The 24,687-nt window shown below is 42.0% G+C and overlaps 1 protein-coding gene across 6 annotated transcripts in view; it reads left to right on the plus strand.

Annotated features, from left to right (window-relative positions):
- The window catches only part of LOC116828831 (KAT8 regulatory NSL complex subunit 1-like), a 156,603-nt gene that overhangs the window by 58,282 nt on the left and 73,634 nt on the right, over nucleotides 1–24,687 (plus strand). For all 6 annotated transcript variants that reach the window (XM_075062132.1, XM_075062134.1, XM_075062130.1 and 3 more), the window contains 2 exons: nucleotides 5,093–5,234; nucleotides 19,849–20,055. In XM_075062132.1, coding sequence (XP_074918233.1) covers nucleotides 5,093–5,234; nucleotides 19,849–20,055 — 349 coding nt within the window. The remainder of the gene's footprint in view (nucleotides 1–5,092; nucleotides 5,235–19,848; nucleotides 20,056–24,687) is intronic.

Consider the following 24,687-nt stretch of genomic DNA (forward strand, 5'->3'; position numbering starts at 1 on the left):
CTTTTTGCATTTGAATTCTTGTTGTCCATAATGTCACAACTGTGAATAAAGTTTATATTCCATAAAATGCTTCTCTGCCACAGTTAATGGCTGCAAACAGAAAGCAACACACTGTTTTACCGCAAACACTCTTTTATGGGAAAAGGTAGATACTAGTAGCCCCCATGTTTTGCAAATACAAAATAAAACAAAAAAATTCACCTCGCAGTGGTGTCTTTTGTCCTGTGTGACTGGGCCCTGCTTTCAGCTCTAGGTGTTGTGACTTGGCTCATGAGGGTGGCTAAGCCAAACCTGAGCAGCTGGCACAGCAAACCCATATGCCAGATCGCAACACCCAGAGCAGGGAGCCGGACCCAGTTCTGTGGGACTGGAGCTGCCACCTCAACATGAGTGCAGGCAGGGCCGGCTTTAGGCCAATTCAACCAATTCCCCTGAATCAGGCCCCGCCCCTAAGAGGGCCCCGCGCTCAAGCCCCGGTTCAGCGTACCAGCAAGAGCCAGTGCACCATACCGGGGTGGCCCGGCTTCCCCAGGGGGCAATTTAAAGGGCCTGGGGCTCCCAACAGGGACTGGAGCCCCAGGCCCTTTAAATTGCCACCAGAGCACCACTGCTGGAGCCCTGGGGTAGGGCTGTGAGGTCCTGGGGGCTATTTAAAAAGTCCAGGGCTCCGGCTGCTTCTACTGCCCCGGCCCTTTAAATAGTTGCTGGAGCCCCGCCGCTTCCCCAAGGCTTCTGCGGCTATTTAAAGGGCTGGGGTGGTAGAAGCAGGGGAGCCGCAGGCCCTTTAAATAGTCTCCGAACCCCAGGCTGCTGCTGCTACCCTGGTGGAAGAGGGAGGAGGAGGGGGCACTCACCGTACAGGGTGGGCTGTACCCCCTGTATCCACACCCCCCGCCGTCAGCCAGCCCCTGCCTGCACCAGCTCCTGTCTGCAGCCAGCCCTGCATCCCTTGCTCGCAGCCAGCCCCTGCCTGCAGCCAGCCCCACACCCCCTGCCTTGCCCACAGCCAGCCCGTCTCCAGCCTCACACCCTCTGCCCACAGCCAGCCCGTCTCCAGCCAGCCCATGCTGTACTCCCTGCCAGCACCAGCCCCACACCTCCTGCCCTGTCTCCAGCCAATCCCTGCTGCACCCTCCTGCCTGAAGCCAGCGAGTCCCAGACTCCTCTGTCTCCAGCCCTGCCAACCCATGCTGCACCCCCCGTGTCTCTGCCTGAAGCCAGCCAGCCAGGCCACCCCACACACCCTTGTCTCCAGCCAGCCCTGCACCCCTTGCCCTGCCTGCAGCCAGACCCTATCTCTAGTCAGCCCCTGCCCTGCCTTCAGCCAGCCCCATGTCCGCTGGTGCCCTGCAGTTCCTAGGGCAGTAACTCTGCACACCTACTTCAGTGAGGGGGGCAGGGAGAAGCTGGGACCCACACATGTGCACACCCACACATGTAAAACGGACCTCATTTCTAGTTCAGGCCCATCTTTTTTAAAAAAAACTTTAGGTAGGGTTAACATACATCTGTATTTTCTCGGACATGTCAGGCTTTGTGGTTCTTAAATCGCCACCCGGGAGGAAAATATGAATGTATGGTAACCCTGTTGGTACAAAAAATACATAGTGTGGCACATCCCTTAAATCAGAACTTTTTATAGGGAACCAGTAGCTAAGAAATGAAAGGCTTTTTTTACATGTGTGGTTTTTTTTTTTTGTTTTTTTTTTTTAAGTCATCCCTGCCAGGGCCCTGCCGAAAATGTTTGAATTGGGCCCCGCACTTCCTAAAGCCTTCCCTGAGTGCAGGGTGGCTCATTCTGCAACTCCCAGCACCCTTGGGGCAGGACCCAGCCCCCTCCCACATGGATAAAATGAAATAACAAAAATTCTAAAAAAAACAAACCACACAATTGTAAAGAATAAAAATTTCACAGGACTTTAGATATTAGGTTTCTCCTATTTCTATGATGTCAGTGCCAAGTGCTCCTGTTAGTTTTGCCAGGATCCCACTCATTCTAGCTGCAGCTTAGGGCTTGTCTTCACTGTATTGTTAGCTTGAGGTATATCACAAGTTTTGCCTCTTAACTAGACTCTTGTCTGCACAGACAAATCTCTAGTTTGAGTTAAGTGCTTTACTCATGGAGTGTTTGAAACTTCAGGGCTGCAGATGCTTCAGCTAGTAGTGCAGTGGGCATGCAGCAGCTCAGGTTACAACTCAGACTGCAGAACGGATATGTGGACTCTCTACTCAGACCCTATGCCACCAGCACTCCCAGCTATCTCTGTGACACCACTGATTTCCTGAGGAAACTACAATGCATTGGTCACCTCCCAGAAAACACCATCCTAGCCACCATGGATGTAGAGGCTCTCTACACAAACATCCCACACACAGATGGAATACAAGCTGTCAGGAACAGTATCCCTGATGATGCCACAGCACAACTGGCTGCTGAGCTCTGTGCCTTTATACTCACACACAACTATTTCAAGTTTGATGACAATATATATCTCCAGATCAGTGGCACTGCTATGGGCACCCGCATGGCCCCACAATACGCCAATATTTTTATGGCTGACCTGGAACAACGCTTCCTCAGCTCTCGTCCACTCACGCCCCTTCTCTACCTACGCTACATTGATGACATCTTCATCATCTGGACCCATGGGAAGGAGACTCTAGAAAAATTCCACCACGATTTCAACAACTTCCACCCCACCATCAACCTCAGCCTGGACCAATCTACACGGGAGGTCCACTTTCTAGACACCACGGTGCAAATAAGTGATGGTCACATTAACACCACCCTATATCGAAAACCTACCGACCGCTATGCCTACCTTCATGCCTCCAGCTTCCATCCCGGGCACATCACACGATCCATTGTCTACAGCCAAGCACTGAGGTACAACCGCATCTGCTCTAACCCCTCAGACAGAGACCAACACCTACAAAATCTCCACCAAGCATTCTCAAAACTACAATACCCGCACGAGGAAATTAGGAAACAGATCAACAGAGCCAGACGTGTACCCAGAAGCCTCCTACTGCAAGACAAACCCAAGAAAGAAACCAACAGGACTCCACTGGCCATCACATACAGCCCCCAGCTAAAACCCCTCCAACGCATCATCAGGGATCTACAACCCATCCTGGACAATGATCCCACACTTTCACGGATCTTGGGTGGCAGGCCAATCCTTGCCCACAGACAACCTGCCAACCTGAAACGTATTCTCACCAGCAACTGCACACCGTACCATAGTAACTCTAGCTCAGGAACCAATCCATGCAACAAACCTCGATGCCAACTCTGCCCACATATCTACACCAGCGACACCATCACAGGACCTAACCAGATCAGCCATACCATCACTGGTTCATTCACCTGCACGTCCACCAATGTAATATACGCCATCATATGCCAGCAATGCCCCTCTGCTATGTACATCGGCCAAACTGGACAGTCACTACGGAAAAGGATAAATGGACACAAATCAGATATCAGGAATGGCAATATACAAAAACCTGTAGGAGAGCACTTCAACCTCCCTGGCCACACTATAGCAGACCTTAAGGTGGCCATCCTGCAGCAAAAAAACTTCAGGACCAGACTTCAAAGAGAAACTGCTGAGCTTCAGTTCATCTGCAAATTTGACACCATCAGCTCTGGACTAAACAAAGACTGTGAATGGCTTGCCAATTACAGAACCAGTTTCTCCTCCCTTGGTTTTCACACCTCTACTGCTAGAACAGGGCCTCACCCTCCCTGACTGAACTAACCTCGTTATCTCTAGCTTGCTTGCTAGCATATATATACCTGCCCCTGGAAATTTCCACTACCTGCGTCTGACGAAGTGGGTATTCACCCACGAAAGCTCACGCTCCAAAACCTCTGTTAGTCTATAAGGTGCCACAGGATTCTCTGCGGCTTTTACAGATCCAGACTAACACGGCTACCCCTCTGATACTTAACTCAGACTGCTAATCTAGTTATTCTATCTTCTAATGAGGTCAGTGAATGGTTGCTGTCTCTTTCTTCTCAGAACTTGTCTACACTGAATTTAGTGTACAGCAATCCAGGGTGTGAATCCAGAAGGCTTACACTAAGGCTTTGTCTACTATGGAAACAGAATGACAAAACTTCTGTCGTTCAGAGATGTGAAAAAAATGCCCCTGCCCGAATGACAAAAGTTTTGTCGACAAAAAGCATTGGTGTGAACAGTGCTTTGTTGGCAGGAGAGCTCTCCCGCCAACAAAGCTGCTGCCGCTTGTTGAGGGTGGAAGTTTTTTTGTCAGCGGGATAGCTCTCTCTTGCCGACAAACAGTGGCTACATTGTGCACCTTTTAGTGGCGCAGCTGTAGTGGCACAGCTGTGTTGCTAAAAGGTGTGTAGCATAGACATAGCCTAAGCTAGTGCACTGAAACATGTCCACAGGGGACATTACTGTACGGTAAGCTAGTGTTCTTTAGACTCGCACCCTGGCTTGCTGCATGCTAATTTCCAATGTAGAAGAGCCCTTACTCTGGCTACACTAGCTCAATTCGAGTAATTCAAGTAAACTAACTTGAACTAACTCTGGCAGTGAAGATAAGTTGTCATACCTTTTTAGAGTATAAAGGAGCAAAAGATTCCTTTTTTATCATTGTACAATACAATCCTACTGAGCTGCAAAAGATTTCTCACATTCTCTGTGTGCTGGTGGCTAGGTGTGTGAAAGCAGAACTCTTTCCTTGACGGACCACTTTTTGTGATTAGCAAGTCATCTGAGTGTTTACTTATACTCTCACCAAAGAGAGTAACAGTTTGTGTTGCTGCACTTGAGGAAGAATTAAGCCATTTATTCTCACTGCCTCCCGGGATGATTGCTGGTATGTGACTGGAAATGGATTGTTGGTATTGCTTGTAGAAGTGCAAAAATAATTGATCCTGTCTTCCACGAAATGTTGTTTTGATATAGACTTTAGAAGCTATTTATAGGTCTCTTTTAAAGTGAATTTGTGCTGAATTTTACTTGCAAATATAAAATCAGCTAGGATAGGCAAATATGTAGAGTAAATTTAGTTTAAATAAATGGAAGTGATTAAAATATGCAAACTTGTTTTCCAGGCATCATCGAGCAGAGTGCCAATGGGCAATGGAGAGAGCAGGCATTATCTGTCAGTGGACGTGGCTGCAGGCTCAAATCTCTGACCTGGAGTATCGCATAAGGCAGCAGACAGATCTCTATAAGCAACTACGGGCCAACAAGGTAAGGCCATTCTGTACCTTGGAGATTTTAACCCTTTATATGGTGACTAGAATTTTGTAGACAGCACATTAATGGAGGATTTTCAGCAGCAACCTCTCCAGGGAAGCTATGAGTATTAATTGGTATTCTTTTTAATCACATAAATTAAAGGTGGAAAAAAGCTGCTAGGTTATTTAAGTAATCACCATGGCCAGTTCAGGGCAATTTCCTGCAGTATATGTTCTAATCTAATGCTTTGTCTAGTCTAGTCCTAATTAACCTAGGAGCTCAGACTTTTCTGTCTTGTCCCCACGTTTTATTTCAAAATCCAGGAGAAGATAAAAATTAAGACATCACATTTCCTTATTGGCCCTTCAGAGGAGAACATGCTGCTAAACATTCCTTCAGGTAGAGCGTGGCAGGATTGCTTCTGTCCCTGTATTGGACCAATTGTGTATATTTAGTTAAGGTGGAGGCTTTGAAACTTGGAACATAATAGATGAAGTGAATGGATTCTGATCACCACATCTATTAGCTGTATAAATTACATTTCATAGTTGAAAGCCCCCAACTTGCCTTTCAGACATGGCCAACACAGGGAGGTGAATCACCCAGTAGCAGTGCTCCTGCAAGGACAATACAAGTTCAGCTAAAAAACACCCTCTGAGGTGCTGGAAGAAAAGATCAATGTTTTATTCTACCTTTCTCAGATGATGGGTTTCTTAGGTGACATTAATCTGGTATACTTGCAGGACCATCTGAGACTGCAAACATCTGTTATCTGCCTGCTATAAGTTTCCACAAGTAAGGGTATTAATCTTCCACCTCACCATTTTTGCATTCAGGAGTGTTCCACTATTGATAGTTAATTCATTATTGCAACATAAAGATTGGCCTTAGGTTAATAATTGAAGGAGGTATTTAAATGATGATTGTTTTGAGTGGTGCATCTTAAACATTCCTTTTTGGGGATAGTTAAATGTTTACGGCCTCAGTTCAGCAAGGTACTTGCTCTCAGCATGTCATTCTATTGAAGATGAGGCATTTTAAAATAATCTAAACTAATCTTCTATGTGTGGTTGAGTGCCGTGGCCACTTCATTGAATTTGGTTTGATTAGTAGTTTGGATGATGGGGAAAAGTCAGAGGCAAAGCTTTTTATAATGGACAAGGAATTTCCTGATAGAAAAGCAAGATGTGCTCGTCAGTCACCTTTGAGGGCCCCGCCACCATTGTACAGCTACTCATACATACCCACACATAATATTCAGTTGATTAAGCATAATGACACTTGCCTTATTCTTGTTTATGTGGGGGGGAGGAGGGAGGTGCAAACTCACACCAACTAATTTCTCTCTAGGAAGAAGATGGTCCCTGTGTTGGCTTGACTTTAGATACAAGTTTTCCCAAACACCAGTAATTCTTTCACTTCCTTCTGAGAGTCTACTGGAAAAGCCTTCAAGTGGGAGTCAGTTGTTTCAACTGTCTAACGAACTTCAGAATTAAGTTAAAACTTAAAAAAAGAGAAAGTTTGCCTACGTAGAGAATCTTTCGTCCCATAGGAATTCAAAGTACTTTGCAAACTACAGTGGAGTCTCCACAGCACGTGATCTGCATATGGTCAGATTAGTTCAAATTGTGCCTGAAACTGAATTTTTGGAATGATAGATGTAAATTTTTGTTAAATTGATGTATATGTCTTTGACACCAGATGGTGATGTAGTTTGATGCAGTTAATTGATTCATATGCCAGCTGGCATCTGAATTAATATGCACTCACTGCTAAGCGTGTGTATTTTCTGAACATTTCCCCCTGAAATTAATTGTCAGACATTGTCGTCAGTATTTGCCTTATGCTTTTGGGTGCAGTAGTCTTTCATGCTGTGCTGTTTTGAGACCCTTCATTCCTGACACAAAATTAAGGGTCATTTGGCTTTACTTACACTTGCTACCGCTTGCTTGGGCACCATGTTACAGGATGGTAGGGGGTGATTTTACTGTGTAACACCAAATAGTGGTATTAATGGTAGCCCTCTGGCACAATATTTTATGCTACAATGATATACACATAGGAATGTTTCTCATTTAGAACAATCATCCTGCTTGGGGTGAGAGAGACAAGAAGCTTGTGGAGTACTTGTGGCACCTTAGAGACTAACAAATTTATTTAAGCATAAGCTTCCGCGAGCTAAAACCGACTTCATTGGATGCATGAAGTGGAAAATACAGTAGGAAGATTCTAGAGAGAGAGAGAGAATACACACACTCACAGAGAACATGAAAAAATGGATGTTGCCATACCAGCTATAACAAGTGTAATCAGTTAAGGTGGGCTATTGTCAACAGGAGGGGGAAAAAAAACTTTTGTAGTGATAATCAGGATGGTCCATTTCCAACAATTGACTAGAAGGTGTAACAGTAGGGGAAATAGTTCTACTTTGTGTAATTACACATGCACTCCTAGTCTTTATTCAAGCCTAATTTAATGGTGTCTAGTTTGCAAATTAATTCCAATTCAGCAGTTTCTCCTTGGAGTCTGTTTTTGAAGTTTTTGTTGTTGTTGTAGTATTGCCACTTTTAGGTCTGTAGTTGAATGACCCGGGAGATTGAAGTGTTCTCTGACTGGTTTTTGAATGTTGAAAGCGACAGAGTCCTGTGGCACCTTATAGAGTAACAGACATATTGGAGCATAAGCTTTCATGGGTGAATACCCACTTTATCAGATGCATTTTGAATGTTATAATTCTTAACGTCTGATTTGTATCCATTTATTCTTTTGCGTCAAGACTGTCTGGTTTGGCCGATGTACATGGCAGAAGGGCATTGCTAGCACATGATGGTATATATATCACAATGGCAGATGTGCAGGTGAAGGAGTCTCTGATAGTGTGGCTGATGTGTTTAGGTCCTATGATGGTGTCCCCTGAATAAATATGTAGACAGAGTTGGCAACAGGCTTTGTTGCAAGGATAGGTTCTTGGGTTAGTGTTTTTGTTGTGTGGTGTGTGGTTGCTGGTGAGTATTTGCTTCTGGTTGGGGGGCTGTCTGTAAGCGAGGACTGGCCAGTCTCCCAGGATGTGAGAGAGTGAGGGATCGTCCTTCAGGATAGGTTGTAGATCCTCGATGCGCTGGAGGAGTTTTAGTTGGGGACTGAAGGTGACAGCTTGTGGCGTTCTGTTATTTTATTTGTTGGGCCTGTCCTGTAGTAGGTGGCTTCAGGGTACTCTCCTGGCTCTGTCAGTCTGTATCTTCACTTTAGCAGGTGGGTATTGTAGTTGTAAGAATGCTTGATAGAGATCTTGTAAGTGTTTGTCTCCGTCTGAGGGATTGGAGCAAATGCAGCTGTATCTTGGAGCATGGCTGTAGACAATGGATCGTGTGGTGTGGTCTGGATGAAAGCTGGAGGCATGTAGGTAAGTATAGCAGTCAGTAGGTTTGTCAGTAGGGTGGTGTTTATGTGACCATTGCTTATTAGCACTGTAGTGTCCAGGAAGTGGATTTCTTGTGTGGACTGGTCCAGCCTGAGGTTTGATGGTGGGATGGAAATTATTGAAATCACGTGTGACCCCACCATGAAGGGGACAGAAAAGAGGTACTATGCTCCATCGAAGAGGGCTGAATTTCTATTTTCTCTTCCTCCCACCTAATTCTTTGGTTATCCAGGCTGCTAAGGAGCAGGCCAGAAAACACCCTCCTTGTTGGTTGGAGTGGAATGCAGATTTTAAAGGTTAGACCTTCTAGGTAGAAAGGTCTTTTCTTTAGCCAGTCTTCAGTTGCACATTTCTAATTACCTGGCAGTGCTGGCTAAATATGACTTTTTGAACTACGGCCAGTTTGTGAACAAGGTACCCCAACAGGTTCATGCCAGCTTCCAAGCTATTCTGGAGAAGGGCACATTAGTCGCCAGAACCAAGCTTCAGGCTGCAGTAGGCTCTGTGGACAGGTCTTTGCACTCTATGGGCACTGGAATCATCATGAGGAGGGAATCCTGGTTACACTTTTCTGGTTTCCCTAGAGAGGTACAGAACACAATTGAAGACCTCCCCTTTGATGAATCTCACATCTTCAGACTGAAAATGGATGATTCCCTACACTTGTGTAAAGACTCTACAGCCACCTTGCAATTGCTGGGTATTTATATGTCAACGCCCTAATGAAAGATTTATTGGCCAGTTCACGCACAGTGGTACAGAGCTCCCCAGTTTTACCACTAGCGACCCTACGAACCTCCCTAAAAGCAATTGAAGACCTAGCGGTCCCGTCCACCTGGCCCATCGGTTCAGTCTTCCAGACAGCACACCCACTCTTCATGTAAGTGCTATTTCTGAGTGCATCTAGGGAGCTGTCAATCACTATACACACCACTGCTCTTGCCAGTCACCCCCTTTAGAGGCCACGTAGGACTCTTTCTACCAGCATGGAGTGTGATAATAGACAAGTGAGTCCTGGATGTCATTAGACAGCTCTCTATGATCAAGTTCATGACACTACCTCCTTCACATCCTCCATTCTGCTTTCAGGACCACACTCATGACAGTATCCTTGTCCTAGAAGTGGACTCCCTCCTGGGGAGGGGGCCGCTCCCCATTATTTGGGGACAACTGTTCTACAGGCACAAATACGATTTTTTTTTTTTTTTTTTTTTTAATAAAAGCTCAGATGCCATTGGGCGCTTGAAGAATACAGGAAGTAATTCATCACCCACATTTTTCCATCCACGTTACAATAGTAATCCAATATCTGGTTTTCCTGTGTGCAAAGACATCCAAGTCTTTGTTTACTGCGGTGCTCTTTTGACATGCTCTTCAAAACTGTCCTCCTGTGGTAGGAGTTTGGCCAGTGTTTCGTCCTTTTTGATGACTAGATCGAGGCACAGGCTAGGTCTCTATGGGGGTCGTCTTTTCTTTCTCATTCTGGTCTTACAGCACTGCTACCAACTTCCTTGCTGCAAAAATTGCAACTTTTTCTGTCACTGTCTTCCAGTTTGTCAAGATCTCTGAAGTTGTAAGCTCTTTGTTTTGACAACATTAAACACCGATTCCCCCACACCTCCCAATACCAAATAGGGATGACACAGATACACATACTGTTAATGCATGTGCAGCAAAAGTCAGGAGAGCATCACAAATGGCATGCACAGGCATGAAGCATCGCTTGTCAGTTGTGCTGGTAAAGGTGCCTGTTTCAACCCACATGTTTTGTGTATTCTGTTTTTCAAATGCATTGAACACCAGGGACCAAAACATCTGTATCAGGTGACCTAATTACTAAGTTTCCTTTGATGCCAAGAGACCCATGCTGGCATATATAGCATGCAGAACCATCATTTTGTCTGCTTCTTTTTGAGTACTGTACTCCTGGACATCTTCAACACCTCTTTGGAAAAGCCTCCAGCAAGAAGGAGTGTCTGTGTAAGGTGTGCTCCTACACTCTGAGCTGCATTTTGAACCATATATTTATAGAGGAATTTTACAAGTAACTGCTTGTTGGACCACATTTAGAAACTTTTTCCATGGAGACACAGAGCATCTACCAGTCACCTGGTATTTCTTGCACCCAACTGTAGATTCTGTCTAGTGCTGACTTTCTGCAATTTTCAGAGCATTATTGTTGTCATATCTATCAAAGACTTCAATTACAAAATTAGATTTATCAAATCCTTTTAGTACCTGCCTCAAGTACTCAGCAGCCAGTTCATTGAATGTCAAATTTGTTTCCAGCTATCATTTGTCATAGCCACGGCATCTCTGATGTACACTGTGGTTTCTTCATTACATGCTCTTAGCTCACGGATCCTTTCATCTTGATCTTCCAGCTGATGCCCTAATTCAATTTTTGTCTGTTCTTCTCATTGTTCCATCAGCGTGGAAGAGGGACATATGCACAGGGTCTATTGGATGACTGAGAAATAGTTGCCATTGAAACATCATCTCTGCATCTTGCTAAGGATATGGCTCTGGGGAAACAATTTCTTGATTGACAGCTGCTGTGATAGATGCCAGACTTAAATTTGGCCGTCTTGGCCAAGTCAGTAAATGTGTTGATGCTAGATTTCTTGACTGGGCTGAAGAAGCTATATGTCCCATCAGAATCAACTGCACCTCTTAAAAATCTCTTCATCTGTTCTTCACCAGCATCTGCTACTTTCAGTAGAAACTCTTGCACATCTCATGTTACATGCAATAGATATGTTGGTAGGCACCTCTGGAAATGGATTTGTCGTATTGTTGATGACATGGTTAAGAGATGCAACATGCTCTTCATCCCTTTTCAGTGTAGAGGCAAGGACTTGTAGTGAAGACAAAGTCCACAAACTTCTTGTCAGGCTATTTCTTTCTCTCATAGGTTTTGCATATTCATAATACGAAGCTGTGTATTGTCATCTCTAACACAAATACTGACCTGTGCATATATCGCTGAATTAAAAGGCTAGTTTTTAGAATATTTCAAAGGCTAATACTGCATACATAGTAATTACAAATTAAAATCCTCTACCAGGCAGACTAGCTGTTTAAATTGTATATACAAAAGCTTACAAATGGAGAAACATTACATTAGGAATTCATGTATTTTTATATCTGTCCACTGTGCAGTACAAACTGTGGGCATGCAATCTGCTGCTACTGGAGCACAACCTTGAGTATGAGACTGATCTGATCAGCAACTTTAAATTGAAAGTATAGAAACTATCACTTTTGAGAGAGTCTTAATTGTTAAAGTATCTCTGAGAAAACATTTCATGTTAGTACAGTAAGAGCTGTTTTATCTGGCATGTTGGGGGAATGAGGGGTGCTGGCAAGTGGAAAAAATGCTGGTTAACGAAGAGGGAGGGAGTTTGTGTGCAGAAGGGGGTGTGGGGCTGGGGGCGCAGGAGAAGGTGCAGGGGCTGGGAGGAGGTTGGGTGCGGGAGGGAGCTCAGGGCAGTGGGTTGGGGTGCGGGGTGCTGGATCCTGGGAATGTTCACTGCATTCCCCAGCAACTAGTTCCACAGGTTGACGGTGTGTTGTATTAAGATGTACTGTATTTTTTATTTGTTTTAAACCTGCTGCCTAGTAATTTGAGTGACCGACCCCTGGCTCTTGTGGTATGTGAAGGAGTAAATAACTGAATAAGAGAGTTTCTCCACGCTAGTCAAGATTTTGTAGATCTCTATTGTATCCTCTTAGTTGCCTCTTTTCCACGTTGAAAAATGCCGGTCTTTTTAGTCTTTCTTCATGCAGAAGCTGCTCCATGCCTGTAATCATTTTTGTTGCTCTTCTCTGTACCTTTTCCAATTCTAGTATGTATTTTTTTGAAATCAGGCAACCAGAATTGCATGCAGTATTCAAAGTATGGGCGTACCATGGATTTATATAGTGGCATTATATTTTCTGTCCTATTATCTGTTCCTTTCCTAATGGGTCCTAATTTTTTTTTGAGTGCTGCTGCATATTGAATGGATGTTTTCAGAGAATTATCCACAATGATTTCAAGATCTGTCTTGTGTGGTAACAGCTCATCTAGATTCCATCATTCTGTATGTATAGTTGGAATTATATTTTCCAGTGTGTATTACTTTGCATTTATCAACATAGATAAATACTCATGGTCATGTTGCACTATTTCTGGAACTGAGCAAAAAATGACACTTTCTCATTATGAGTACCATTTTTTCCCCTTACCTACAGGTTTATAATGCCACTTAACATCTCTACATCACTCCTCATCTAAGTATACTTAAAATAAGCTTTCAAATGATATATTATGTGGGTGTACGTAGAGTGGGTACATTAAACTCCAGAAATATAGCCCATCTTGAAAAATTGCAGCATACCTATTTTACCAAAGACTGTGGTGAATTCTCCATCACTGGCAATCTTTAAATCAAGATTGGATGTCTTTCTAAAATATGTGTTCGAGGATTTATTTTGGAGAAGTTATATGACCTGTGTTATGCGGGAGGTCAAACTAGATGATCACAGTGATCCCTTCTGGCTTTGGAATCTATGCTCAGTGTAGATAGGAGAGGAGAGAAACCTGTTCTATATTCTCTCCTATCTGTCCCACTTAGGAAGTGGACAGCTGAATGTTGCAGTAGTAACAGTTTCCAGATAGCCATATAGGTCAGCCACACAGGTAGGGTAACCTGTAATTTCATCTTGAGGTGACAAAACATTGCTTTTTGCATGGGCATTTGGGAGCAGTGGTTAGTCTAAGACCCTGCAGATGCCCATCACTCTAGGTTACATCCACTCCACAGACGTTTTTTCCAAAATACTCCAGTACTGGCAACCAAAGTGATCTTCCATTCTTTCCAGGATTTATCTTCAGCTTTTACTCCGGATCTCCAGTTCATTCAGATGCTGTTAGCAACAATATTATGTTTGCTGAAGAGTTGTCTAATTGGTTGCCATTCACATACAGAAGACACCGAAGTAGCATAGCATTTCACGATCTCTCCATGGCATACGTTACTTATTATAGAAGCTCCTAGATTAGAAGCCCTAGTCGTTATTATGACCCCATTGTGCCTAGGCACTGTACACTTACATAGTAGGAGATAACACCTCTTAAATGTTTTAGACTACAAGCTTTTGGGGGAGGGGTTAAGACCCAGATCCAGCAGGACTCTGCAAGTAAGAGCTGTCCAAAAAAACAGCTGCCCATAATAATTTTGTGGTATCTGTTGAAAAAGGACAAGTAGCAGTAAATTGGCTGTACAATAGGTGTGTTAAATATTACTGTGGTGGGCATGGTATAAACATCTGGATAGAGCGAGTCATCAGCACCTCATGATCAACCGTCATAGAGGCGTCAGATCTTGTAGTTTCGGCATGACTGTAGCTTTTATCTATTGACCTCGACTATCTGTCAATGCTAAATGTTCAGTGTATCAAATAAATATTGAAACCTGTTTTGAAGCAATCTAAACTTTTAGCAGAGGTCATGCACTACTTAATTTTAATAGCAGACCAACTCCTCTCAAGGATCTCTCCCAAGGAAGAGAGAGAAAAGAGTATATGGTTGATAATGAAACTGTTAGCAGTGAAAGATATCTCAGCAGGCCGGACTACGTTCAGCAGCAAAAAACTATGTTAACGCAGAGTGACGGTTGATTTGTGGTATGTTATCCTCTTGCAGAATGTCAAGTTGAGCAAAACTTCAAACTTCTGAAAATCTCGAAATCCACAGTTGAGGTTGCCCACGAAACCTTAACTGTGTCCCCTCTGAGCAGTGCCCCATTAACACATACAGTTTGCCAATTCCATGGGTGTTAAGATATACAAGCTCTTCATCTCTTACAGTCCATTCACTCTCTCTCACAGGATTCCATCTAACACTATTAAAGGACAAAAGCAGGGTGGGGGGAAACGGTTGCCCATGCCGCATTTCTTTTCTCTTGGAGCTGGCAGTAGCCAATGGGAATTATTTGCATACACTTCAGGAGCAGGCTGTGTGTTAGGTGAACCTATACTAAATGGAGAGGCAATAGTTGGGCCTTATTGGTAAGTCTGTGGATTACTTTGAGATGTGTGACAGAGCTGTGATTGTGATAGATCTGTTTTCCACACTCTTATGTGTGAGAAAAGGGATGAGGTGCATGTATTCCTTCAGGGTGTGCTATATGCATCGTTTCTGTGCATAATTGTATAGGTTATGTTGGTATCCAGGCATAGGGCTTGTATTACAAAGCGCGTTGTCAGCAAGGAGATAGGATTGGATCACTAAAGCAGTAGAATATGAGAGGATTCTATGTGGAGAAAACATTGTGGTTGGTACTGCAACCATGAGCTTTGCAGTCAAAAACTCATGAGCACCCAAAGTCGAATGTCCTGTTGCAACATCAGAACATATTATATCATATCATCATATATATCCCTAAATATACTTACTATACATAGCTTTGCCAATATCTGTGTATGTTCCAACACTTTCCTCCATTTCTGAAGAGAAGGACTTATTCTATCAGCAGCTTCATAGTTTCACCAGTAAGCTACCAGTGATTATCCGTTGGGAGACTTCAAGGTTAGAGCTGGCTCAAATCACGAGTTGTGGCCACTATGCAGTGGGGACCACAGAATGGGGAAAATGAATGATAGTGGGAAAAGACTACTAGAGCTTTGCACCCATCAAGTACTGTGCATTACCTATACCTACTTCCAAGGCATCGTTAGAAGGTCTCTTGGAGGCACCCCAGATCTGGACACTGTTACCAAGTGGATTTAATTGTCACTCTTATAAAACACCTGCAGAATGTTCCCCGTACTCAGTTTTCACAGTGTAGACTGACATAGACCATGCACTTGTATGCTACAAAACAAGATTTTCATTATGGAAATTCTGTCATACTAAAGAAAGCTATTGCCTACACATTAACATCAGCAACACAAAAGACAAAGGAAGATGTTGCCAATTTTTTCTGTATCTCAGGGAAGATATGTCCTCTACTTATACCTCCCTGGATGCTGATGCAGCATAGAATACACTCAGACACATCTATACAGCTGCAACTTTAGCTTTCAATAAAAAGGTGGTACAAAATAAAGATTGGTTTGTGGCATAGTCTGAAGAAATGCTCCTGGTCATAGAAGCAAAATGCACAGCATTTCTCCAGCATAACACGAAACCCTCTCCTGATACATGTGTTAACCTCAGATTGGCCAAGAGTGCATTACAACAGGTACCAAGAAATGTGCTTAATCACACATGGATCTATTTGTGCGAGAAGATACAAATCGTCTGCTTTGAGCAGGGGGTTGGACTAGATGACCTGAAATTTCTTCCAATCCTAATCGTCTGTGATTCAGTGAAATGGCCTTGAGAATGGAGATCTAAGAGGTATGTATGATTGCATCAAGAAAGCAATAGATCCTTAAGCCAAGAAGACTGCTTCACTCAAATCTAATAAGGGAGATATGATCACTGACAGAGGCAAATGGATGCAATGTTGGGCGGAACACTATTCCAAACTTTATTCATGTGAAACCACTGTTTCTGAAGCAGCTCTAAATGTGATCCTTAGGCTCCAGACTAGCAAAGAGGTTAATATAGAACAGGGGTAGGCAACCTATGGCATGGGTGCCGAAGGCGGCACACGAGCTGATTTTCAGTGGCATTCTCACTGCCCGGGTCCTGGCCACTGGTCCGAGGGGGGGCTGTGGATTTTAATATAATTTTTAAATGAAGTTTCTTAAACATTTTAAAAACCTTATTTACTTTACATACAACAATAGTTTAGTTATATATTATAGACTTATAGAAGAGACCTTCTAAAAACATTAAAATGTGTTACTGACACGCGAAACCTTAAATTAGAGTGAATAAATGAAGACTCGGCACAGTGCTTCTGAAAGGTTGCCGACCCCTGGTATAGAACTATCTGTAAACGAGCTTGAAAAGGCAGTCATCTGTCTAGCATCAGGAAAAGCCACCAAAAAAGATGGAGTTCCAGCTGAAGCACTGAAATAAGGAAGATAGGTTGTGCTTAAACATCTGCACAAAGTCTTTCATGCTTGTTGGGGTGGGGGGGGGAGAAAGGATACTACAAGACATGAAAGATGTCAATATCCAAATGTTTTATAAAAGTAAAGGAGATTGGAATGATTGCAACTACTATAGAGGAATTTCTCTCCTTAGTATTGCTGGCAAGGCATTTGCAGAGATCATTCTCAACAGGCTCTAACTTCTTGCTGAGAGTCAGTGAAGCTTCCATGCCAGTAGATCAACTATCAAAACGGTTTTTGCACTAAGGCACCTGTAAGAAAAGTGTCAAGAACAGAGAAAATCCTCACTATATGACCTTCATAGATCTTATAAAGGCTTTTGACTTGGTAAGCAGAAAGGGCCTTTTTCAGTAGCTCAAAGGAACTGGGTGCCCCCCAATCCTTGTTAGTTTGATTGGTTTCTTTCATGATTGCCTGAAAGCTACAATCCAGTATGATGATCAGTTTGACAGCTTTAAAATCCGCAGCAGTGTCAAACAAGGGTGTGTTTGGCACCAACACCCTTCAGTTATTTTTTGATCTACCAATTCATCATGCCTTTTAACCTAGCACCGAGAGTATACATCTCCATACAGGATAAGATTGAAAACTCTTCAACATTGAAAGTCTAAGAGTTTTTTAAAAAAATATTAAAAATTAAACCGCTCCTAAGAGAACTTTCATCAGCAACTCATTGTTCGTCACACATAGTGAAGAGGCACTCCAGAAACTTTGCCGTAGCTTTGCATTAGCTTGTGTTGAGTTTCGACTCGCCATCAATCTGAAGAAGAAAATGATTATGGCACAAGGTGTGTTGACTGCACTAGAAGTTTAAATAGCTGGCACTACTCTAGAAGTTGTGCACAAGATCTGCTATTTAGGATCAATTATATTGTTAACCTATCTCTCTAGACCAGGGATTTTCAAACTTAATTGCACTGCAACCCCCCTTCTGACAACAAAAATTACTACATGACCTCAGGAGTGGGGACCAAAATCTGAGCATGCCTGAGCCCTGCCACTCCCCAGGGGAGAGGGGGGAGAGAAGCAAAACCGAAGCCCAAGGGCTTCAGCCCCAGGTTGGGGACCTGTAACCTGAGCCCTGCCACCGAAATCTGTAGCCTTTGGCTCAGCCCCAGGCAGTGGGGCTCAGGGCCCTGGGTGGCAGACCCCAGCAAGTCTTAACACTAGCCCTGGCAACCCCATTAAAACAGGGTCCCGATCCCCTTTGGGGTCCGGACCCACAGTTTGAGAACCGTTGCTCTAAATGAAGGACAGCCTCCACATTTGGTCAGCTGAATAAGCATGTGTGGGATAAGAAGAAACTTACATTGAACACCAAGATATGGATTTATGAGATGTGCATCCTGAGCTATATGCTGTATTGTGGCAAGACCTGGCCCATCTATAGCAGGCATGGGAGGCGGCTAAACACCTTCCACACTCATGGTCTTTTGCTGTATTTTAAATATCCAGTGGGAAATGAAAGCTTCTGTTACCAAAGTACCTGGGAGGGCAAAATTGCCCAGCCTAATTACAGTTTTTAAACACAGGCATCTTCATTGCCTTGGTCAGCTGTACCAGATGCACAATGGATGCAGTCCAAAGGACCTATCTTATTGCCTCTGTATAAACCTCTGGTAATGCCCACATCTTGAATATTGCGTGCAGATGTAGTTGCACCATCTCAAAAGGAGATATATTGGAATTGGAAAAGGTACAGAAAATGGCATCAAAAATTATTAAGAGTATGGAACAGCTTCCGTATGAGGAGAAGTTAATAAGTCTGGGACTTTTCAGCTTGGAAAAGAGACGACTAAGAGGGGATATGATAGAGGTCTATAAAATCATGATAGGTGTGGAGAAAGTAAATAAAGTAGTATTATTTACTCCTCATTATACAAGAACTAGGATTCATCAAATTAATAGGCAACAGGTTTAAAACCAACAAAAGGAAATATTTCTTCACACAACACACAGTCAACCTGTGGAATTCTTTGCCAGAGGATGTTGTGAAGGCCAGGACTGTAATATAGTTCAAAAAAGAGCTAGATAAATTCATGGAAGACAGGTGCATCAATGGCTATATTAGCCAGGATGGACAGGGATAGTGTCCCTAGCCTCTGTTTGCCAGAAGCTGGGATTGGTTGACCAGGGGATGGATCACTTGATGATTCCCTGTTCTGTTAATTCCCTCTAGGGCACCTGACATTAGCCACTGTCAGAAGACAAGGTACTGGGCTAGATGGACCTATGGTCTGACCCAGTATGGACGTTCTTATGTTCTCCTGTATGGAGAACCTGAGGAGGTTCCAAGGCCACTGAGCCAACCTGGGCTCAGGTTCAAGGAAGTTTGAAAGAGGGATTTTGATGACTCCCCCCAAGCCTTTGCACTGCTTCTGAAGGGTGAAGGAAATACATTTTTGGTATTGTTGTTTAAGTGAATTATTACTCCATGTTCTGTATTAATATGTCTAATAAGGAAACTACTTGACAAAAAACATTTCCTGAATCTCTCTTGATGTCTGTATTGTTACAGACATAGTTGCTGACAGATATTTTGAAATAAATTACCAAAATAATTGAAACTGGTGTGACTTATATTGTGGTGTTTTGACAAATAAAATATGCATAATTTTAAAATATTGTGCACAGCATTTTTAATATTTTGGTGCACAATTTCCCCAGGAGTAAAAGGTGTGTCAGAATAGTGGAAGTGGGAGGCAGAGTAAAGATTGGGGCCTGCAGTTGTTAGTGTATGTTCTGGTAATGGTGAGGTCTGCTTGTGGGTGTAGAGGCTTTGTACTGTTGAGTGGATTACTTTTCATTTCCTTGTTTTTGTGGGTTCGTTGAAGGGGGGCAATCGTAACTGTTTCAGAGTTTGTGTATTTACATTCTTTAGTTTTTCTCACTGCCTCTGTAGTGTTCTAGAAAAAAGCAAAGCATAGTAACATTAGAATTGGACTAGAAACATTTCTATTTCCTATAGGAGTTAAACTTCTAGTTTAGAAGTAAACATTGACTCATACTGATCAGGGTTTTTTATGAAAACCTAATTATCTATTTTTATTTTACTCCCCTGGTGGCTATTTCTTGAGGATGCTTTAATTCTTTATACTGCAGTTTCAAAAACTCTGTGCAGATGATGAATCCAATGTCATTTTCTCTCCCCAGGGTCCAGTTGTCCTTGCTGGTGATCAGCAGCCTGAAGATTTGATGAAACAGCAGGGTCGATTAGGTTCTACATCAGTGGTGTATTCCAGAAGAAATAAGGGATTACCACATTCCTCCTCTTCCATCCAGAAGGTCCCTTCTGGAGAGAGACCGTGTGATTTGTCGTCCTGCATCCCTTCCTACTTCATGAACAATGCGGAGAAACTGGTTAGTTTTTAGGAAAAACATGAATGCAGTGTTTATGCAGCAATACAGAGTAATGAAGAGACTGTCTTTTAACACATCTTATATCAAGAATAAGACTTACTGAAATAAGTTCACATCACATAAGATAGTGAATAACTTAGTCTTATCATAGTCTCTGTTCATTAATGGCTTAACTTTTCTTTATAACCCATTTCAGCTTTCATTTTCCTGATGTTAAATAATATGTCCTCTGGTGTAGGTAGTAATCAGTTTTGGGTGTGTGTGTGTGTGTTTTTTTTTCTTCTTGTGAATAACTTGTTTTGCCTCTTTTTTTTTCTTTGACTCTCCTAAAGATCTGGTATGTTTCTTTTATACTCTGTACAAGCCCTTACCATTGCTAAAGAGGTTGGATGAACCTTTCTAAACTGTATGGAATTTTGAAGCCTTCCTATTGCTCGGTTGGCAGCTAACAGAGAAGTAAATAGAATCTCATAACTATAATTGTTCTGAAGATACCCATCTCAATCAATTCGTGTTCCTGAGTTTACAGTTCTAAGCCATTGGACCTAGCAGGCATCTCACCTCAGCCTTTGGAAGTTTCTAAGGGTGGTTCCATTGCTCACATGGGGACTTTCTTTGAAACATGAAAATACTCCTATAATACCCAGATGAGGCAAGAGGAAAAAATGTGCAATTAGAAAACCTTCAAATCTGCATTTGATAGTTTATTTTTTCAATCTTCTGTATAGATAAATATAAAGGAGACAACATACTTGTCTCTCAGAGAGTGGCCCTTAACATGGTCCTCCATGTCTAGGCTTGCCAAGCTGTATCAATGAAAGCTGTATTCAGTCAGCCAGTTACATGTCTTGCTCTTGGAGACTATAGAACAGGGGTCAGCAACCTTTCAGCAGCGGTGGGCCAAGTCTTCATTTATTCACTCTAATTTAAGGTTTCGCTTTCCAGTAATACATTTTAACGTTTTTAGAAGGTCTCTTTCTCTAAGTCTATAATATATAACTAAACTATTGTATGTATGTAAAGTAAATAAGGGTTTTAAAATGTTTAAGAAGCATAATTTAAAATTAAAATGCAGAGTCCCTCGGACTGGTGGCCGAGACCCGGGCAGCGTGAGAGCCACTGAAAATCAGCTCATTTGCTGCCTTCGGCATGTGTGTCATAAGTTGCCTACCCCTACTATAGAACCTACTCAGTGTCAAATAAAATTAAAAAGCTGGACAGACTTTCTAAAGGCCTTAGTCTGAATTGAGATGGATGTCCAGCACCACTTGATCTTTAAAGAAACTGATGATAAATAAACGAGTCACTATGACCTGAAACTTGCTTTGTTGCTTGAGCGGAAGTCATTGCCATCAGGAAAATAACCTGTGTAAGGCTACGTCTTCACTATCCGCCGTATCGGCAGGTAGCAGTCAATTGCTCGGGGATCGATATATCGCGTCTCATCTAGACGCGATATATTGATCCCCGAACGCGCTTATATCGATTCCGGAACTCCACCAAGCCCAACGGAGTTGTGGAATCAACAGAGGGAGCTGCGGATATCGATCCCGTGCCGTGAGGACGGTGAGTAATTCGATCTTAGATACTTCGACTTCAGCTACGTTATTTACGTAGCTGAAGTGACGTATCTAATGTCGATTTTTCCCCTGTAGTGTAGACCAGCCCTAAGAAACTTGAGCTCATAACCGTAGAGTAGCTCAAAAGCAGCTTGGTTAGTTTGGGTGGAATCAAATTGTCTTTAACTGAGATTAACAACTGAAAAAGGAACTAAAGCAACTTCTGGATAGGGAACCTAAAAGATTACATATTGACTTCTTGCACAGGCTTTTTCTAAATTAGGATTCAAGGGTATGTTGTGTTAGATGTTGGCTAACATGTTTTAAAAGGACAGTGTAGATAAGGCAGTTTACATTTTCATATATGCCATGCTGGTCAGACTGAAGCTATGCTTCATCTTGACCAGGTAAGTATGTGTTAAAAGGTACACTGCCTTGTGTAAATTGGACTGTTAACGTGTTAGTCAACTCTTTTTCTGAAGCACCTCTAATTCCTAGTCTAGACAAAGCTACAGAGGCCAGAAGCAACAAAGGTTGACATGCAGTGCTCCAATAAGAATGGGTTATGAGTGCTTATTGCTACCAGGTGCTCCATTGACACACTCACAGTTGAGTGCTTGGCAGGGTGGATTTGATTTAAGTCAAATCAATTTAAATCACTAGTCAGGAAGACTCAATTTAATCATGGATTTCTACATAAAAGTGCATTCTTGTTGGTTGTTATAATTTTAATACATACTCTTCACAACTCAGATATATGTAGATTTCATTTTTAGAAGGTATACACTATACATTTTTAAGTGATTTATTTTGAAAACTTTTCAGATTAGTTTTACAGTGATAACTAAACAATCATTGATTTTCTGATATTTCATTTACCAAAGGTAATTGAAGCAGATATTTATGAAGTCGTTGGGAAGTGAAGTATCTCCAATTCAACAGGTTAAGCATTAATATTTTGGAGGATTTTCCTGCCATGCTGTATTAGGGGGAGAACATCACCAGACAGATATTTACATTGTTTTATTTAATTATAACAACGTTATGTATTGTGGATTTTTTTGTTCAACAGCAAACATAATATTTTAACAAAACAAGTATATGAATTTTTGAATTTAGTTAAACATTCAAGTTTTTTAAAATCAGGTTTGTTTTTGTTAAAAATATTTTTAAATAAAATAGTTAAATGAAATATTAAAAAAAACAAAAAACAAAAATTAAATTGACTGTCAGCCAGGTCAACACAGGAAACTTAAAATATTGGCTTCTGCAGCTAACTCAGTGGTCTTCATCTTAATTTTCCTGTTTTGTTCATAATCTGGAAAAGAAAAATAAGCTTTCCTGCTTTTTCAGGTCCCAAACAATTTCTCAGTTTGGAATGAGTTAGTCCAAAGGAAAAAAATATTCTTTCTACAGTGGCCGAAGAAGCTACTGCTGTTAAAAGTGAGATTATTACTTCAACAGTCTCTGAATCCAAGTGCTTAAATGACTTCCTCCAGTTCACTGGTGTGACTCTTTAAAACATCATCAGCAAACGTATATTTCTTGAATGGTTCACCTTTACCTCTGAAGTTCGTTATAGTTGGCATTATGGAGGGATGATTGCTGGATGTCCATGTCAGAGCCAACTCCTCTTCTTCAGCAGTTAAGGTTTGACCCTGGTACTGAATATTGAGAATATTTGCAAGAAAATGAGTTGGAGATGGTGCTTGTCCCATTCGTTTTTTTAATGCTTGTAATTTAACTCTGTCATTGAGTTCTTAAAAAGAGAAATATGCATTCAGTTCCTTCCAAATTTCAACAGCATCAGCAATAAAACAGCTATTTCCCTGCATTTTGTTCAGGGCTACAGAAATAGGCTTCAGGGTACTCAGCATGTGTTCAGCATTTCTCTTAAGGCCAATGTTGAGAACTTTGTGACAGTGCCATCTATTTTTTCATGATTTTTGTTCACAAACTGTCATCAGATTAGACAAGTTCTTGATATAGTGCTCAAAACAGTCCACTACTGAGTTCCATCTCACTTCTTGTGGGAGAGTTAGCTTGGTTCCTCCTACTTTTTTCAGAGCCGCTGCTGCAAAGTGGTTGTTACGGAAGTATTTTGCAATTTCTACAACATTAGCCTTTATTTCTGGAACACTGACGTCTTTGTCTAGGAGGTGCATCAAATGAGCACTGCACCCATATGTTGTTAGCTTAGGACTCTCTTCTAAATGTATTCTCATCTTGAATACATTTGCAGCATTGTGTCTGACCAAGCTGCATACTAGACATTTGAATTTTTTTCAGTTTGTTATAGCTTTTACTGCTCCTGCTTATAAGTATTTTTCAGTGTGTACATTTCCTGATGTATCAATTGTTTCTGTAAGGAAGACATTCCCTTCTTCTGTTGTCACACAAGCACATACAATAGGATCATTGTGGACATTGCTCCATCCATCAAGACTCAGTGTAACAATTTTACCCTCTAGACCTATTGCACACTGCTCGCTTTCTCTTTCATACACTTTATCCAGCAGTTTGCCTGCGACATCTGCTCTGTTGGGTGGACTGTATCCTGGTCTTAATGACTGCACCATGTTAATAAAGTGTGGGTTCTCAATCATACGGAAAGGAGAGTTTGTTGCATAAACAAACCAAGCAGTTTTTTCATCAATTACCTCTTTTTGTAATCTGCTGGTTCTTATCACAAACTTATCTAAGGTTGTTTCTGGATGATGGAGGGGTTTTTTCTTTTTGCTACAGGTGATATACTGTGGCTTTGGGACATACATGATCTGACTGAAACACTGTCATTGGCAGATAACTGAAATTATAGAAAATGATGGTGATCTTGAAGGTGGATAGTCTTCAGAATCTTGTATGTTGAGGATGGATTCTCCTAAACAAAATAAGTCAATACAGTTATTTAATTATTATTACCATACTGCTCATTTAGTAGTATTCGTTGCATTCACTGACACTCAGTACTACTTTAAAGGTGAAATTGTAAAAGGAAGATCTGCTTATTTCAGCTATTTATTTTTTATCACAACTGCATCTAAAATGATAGTACCATAGAGTAACAACTATA

Source organism: Chelonoidis abingdonii, chromosome 2 (assembly GCF_003597395.2).
Source record: "Chelonoidis abingdonii isolate Lonesome George chromosome 2, CheloAbing_2.0, whole genome shotgun sequence".
Taxonomy (NCBI): Eukaryota; Metazoa; Chordata; order Testudines; family Testudinidae; genus Chelonoidis; species Chelonoidis abingdonii.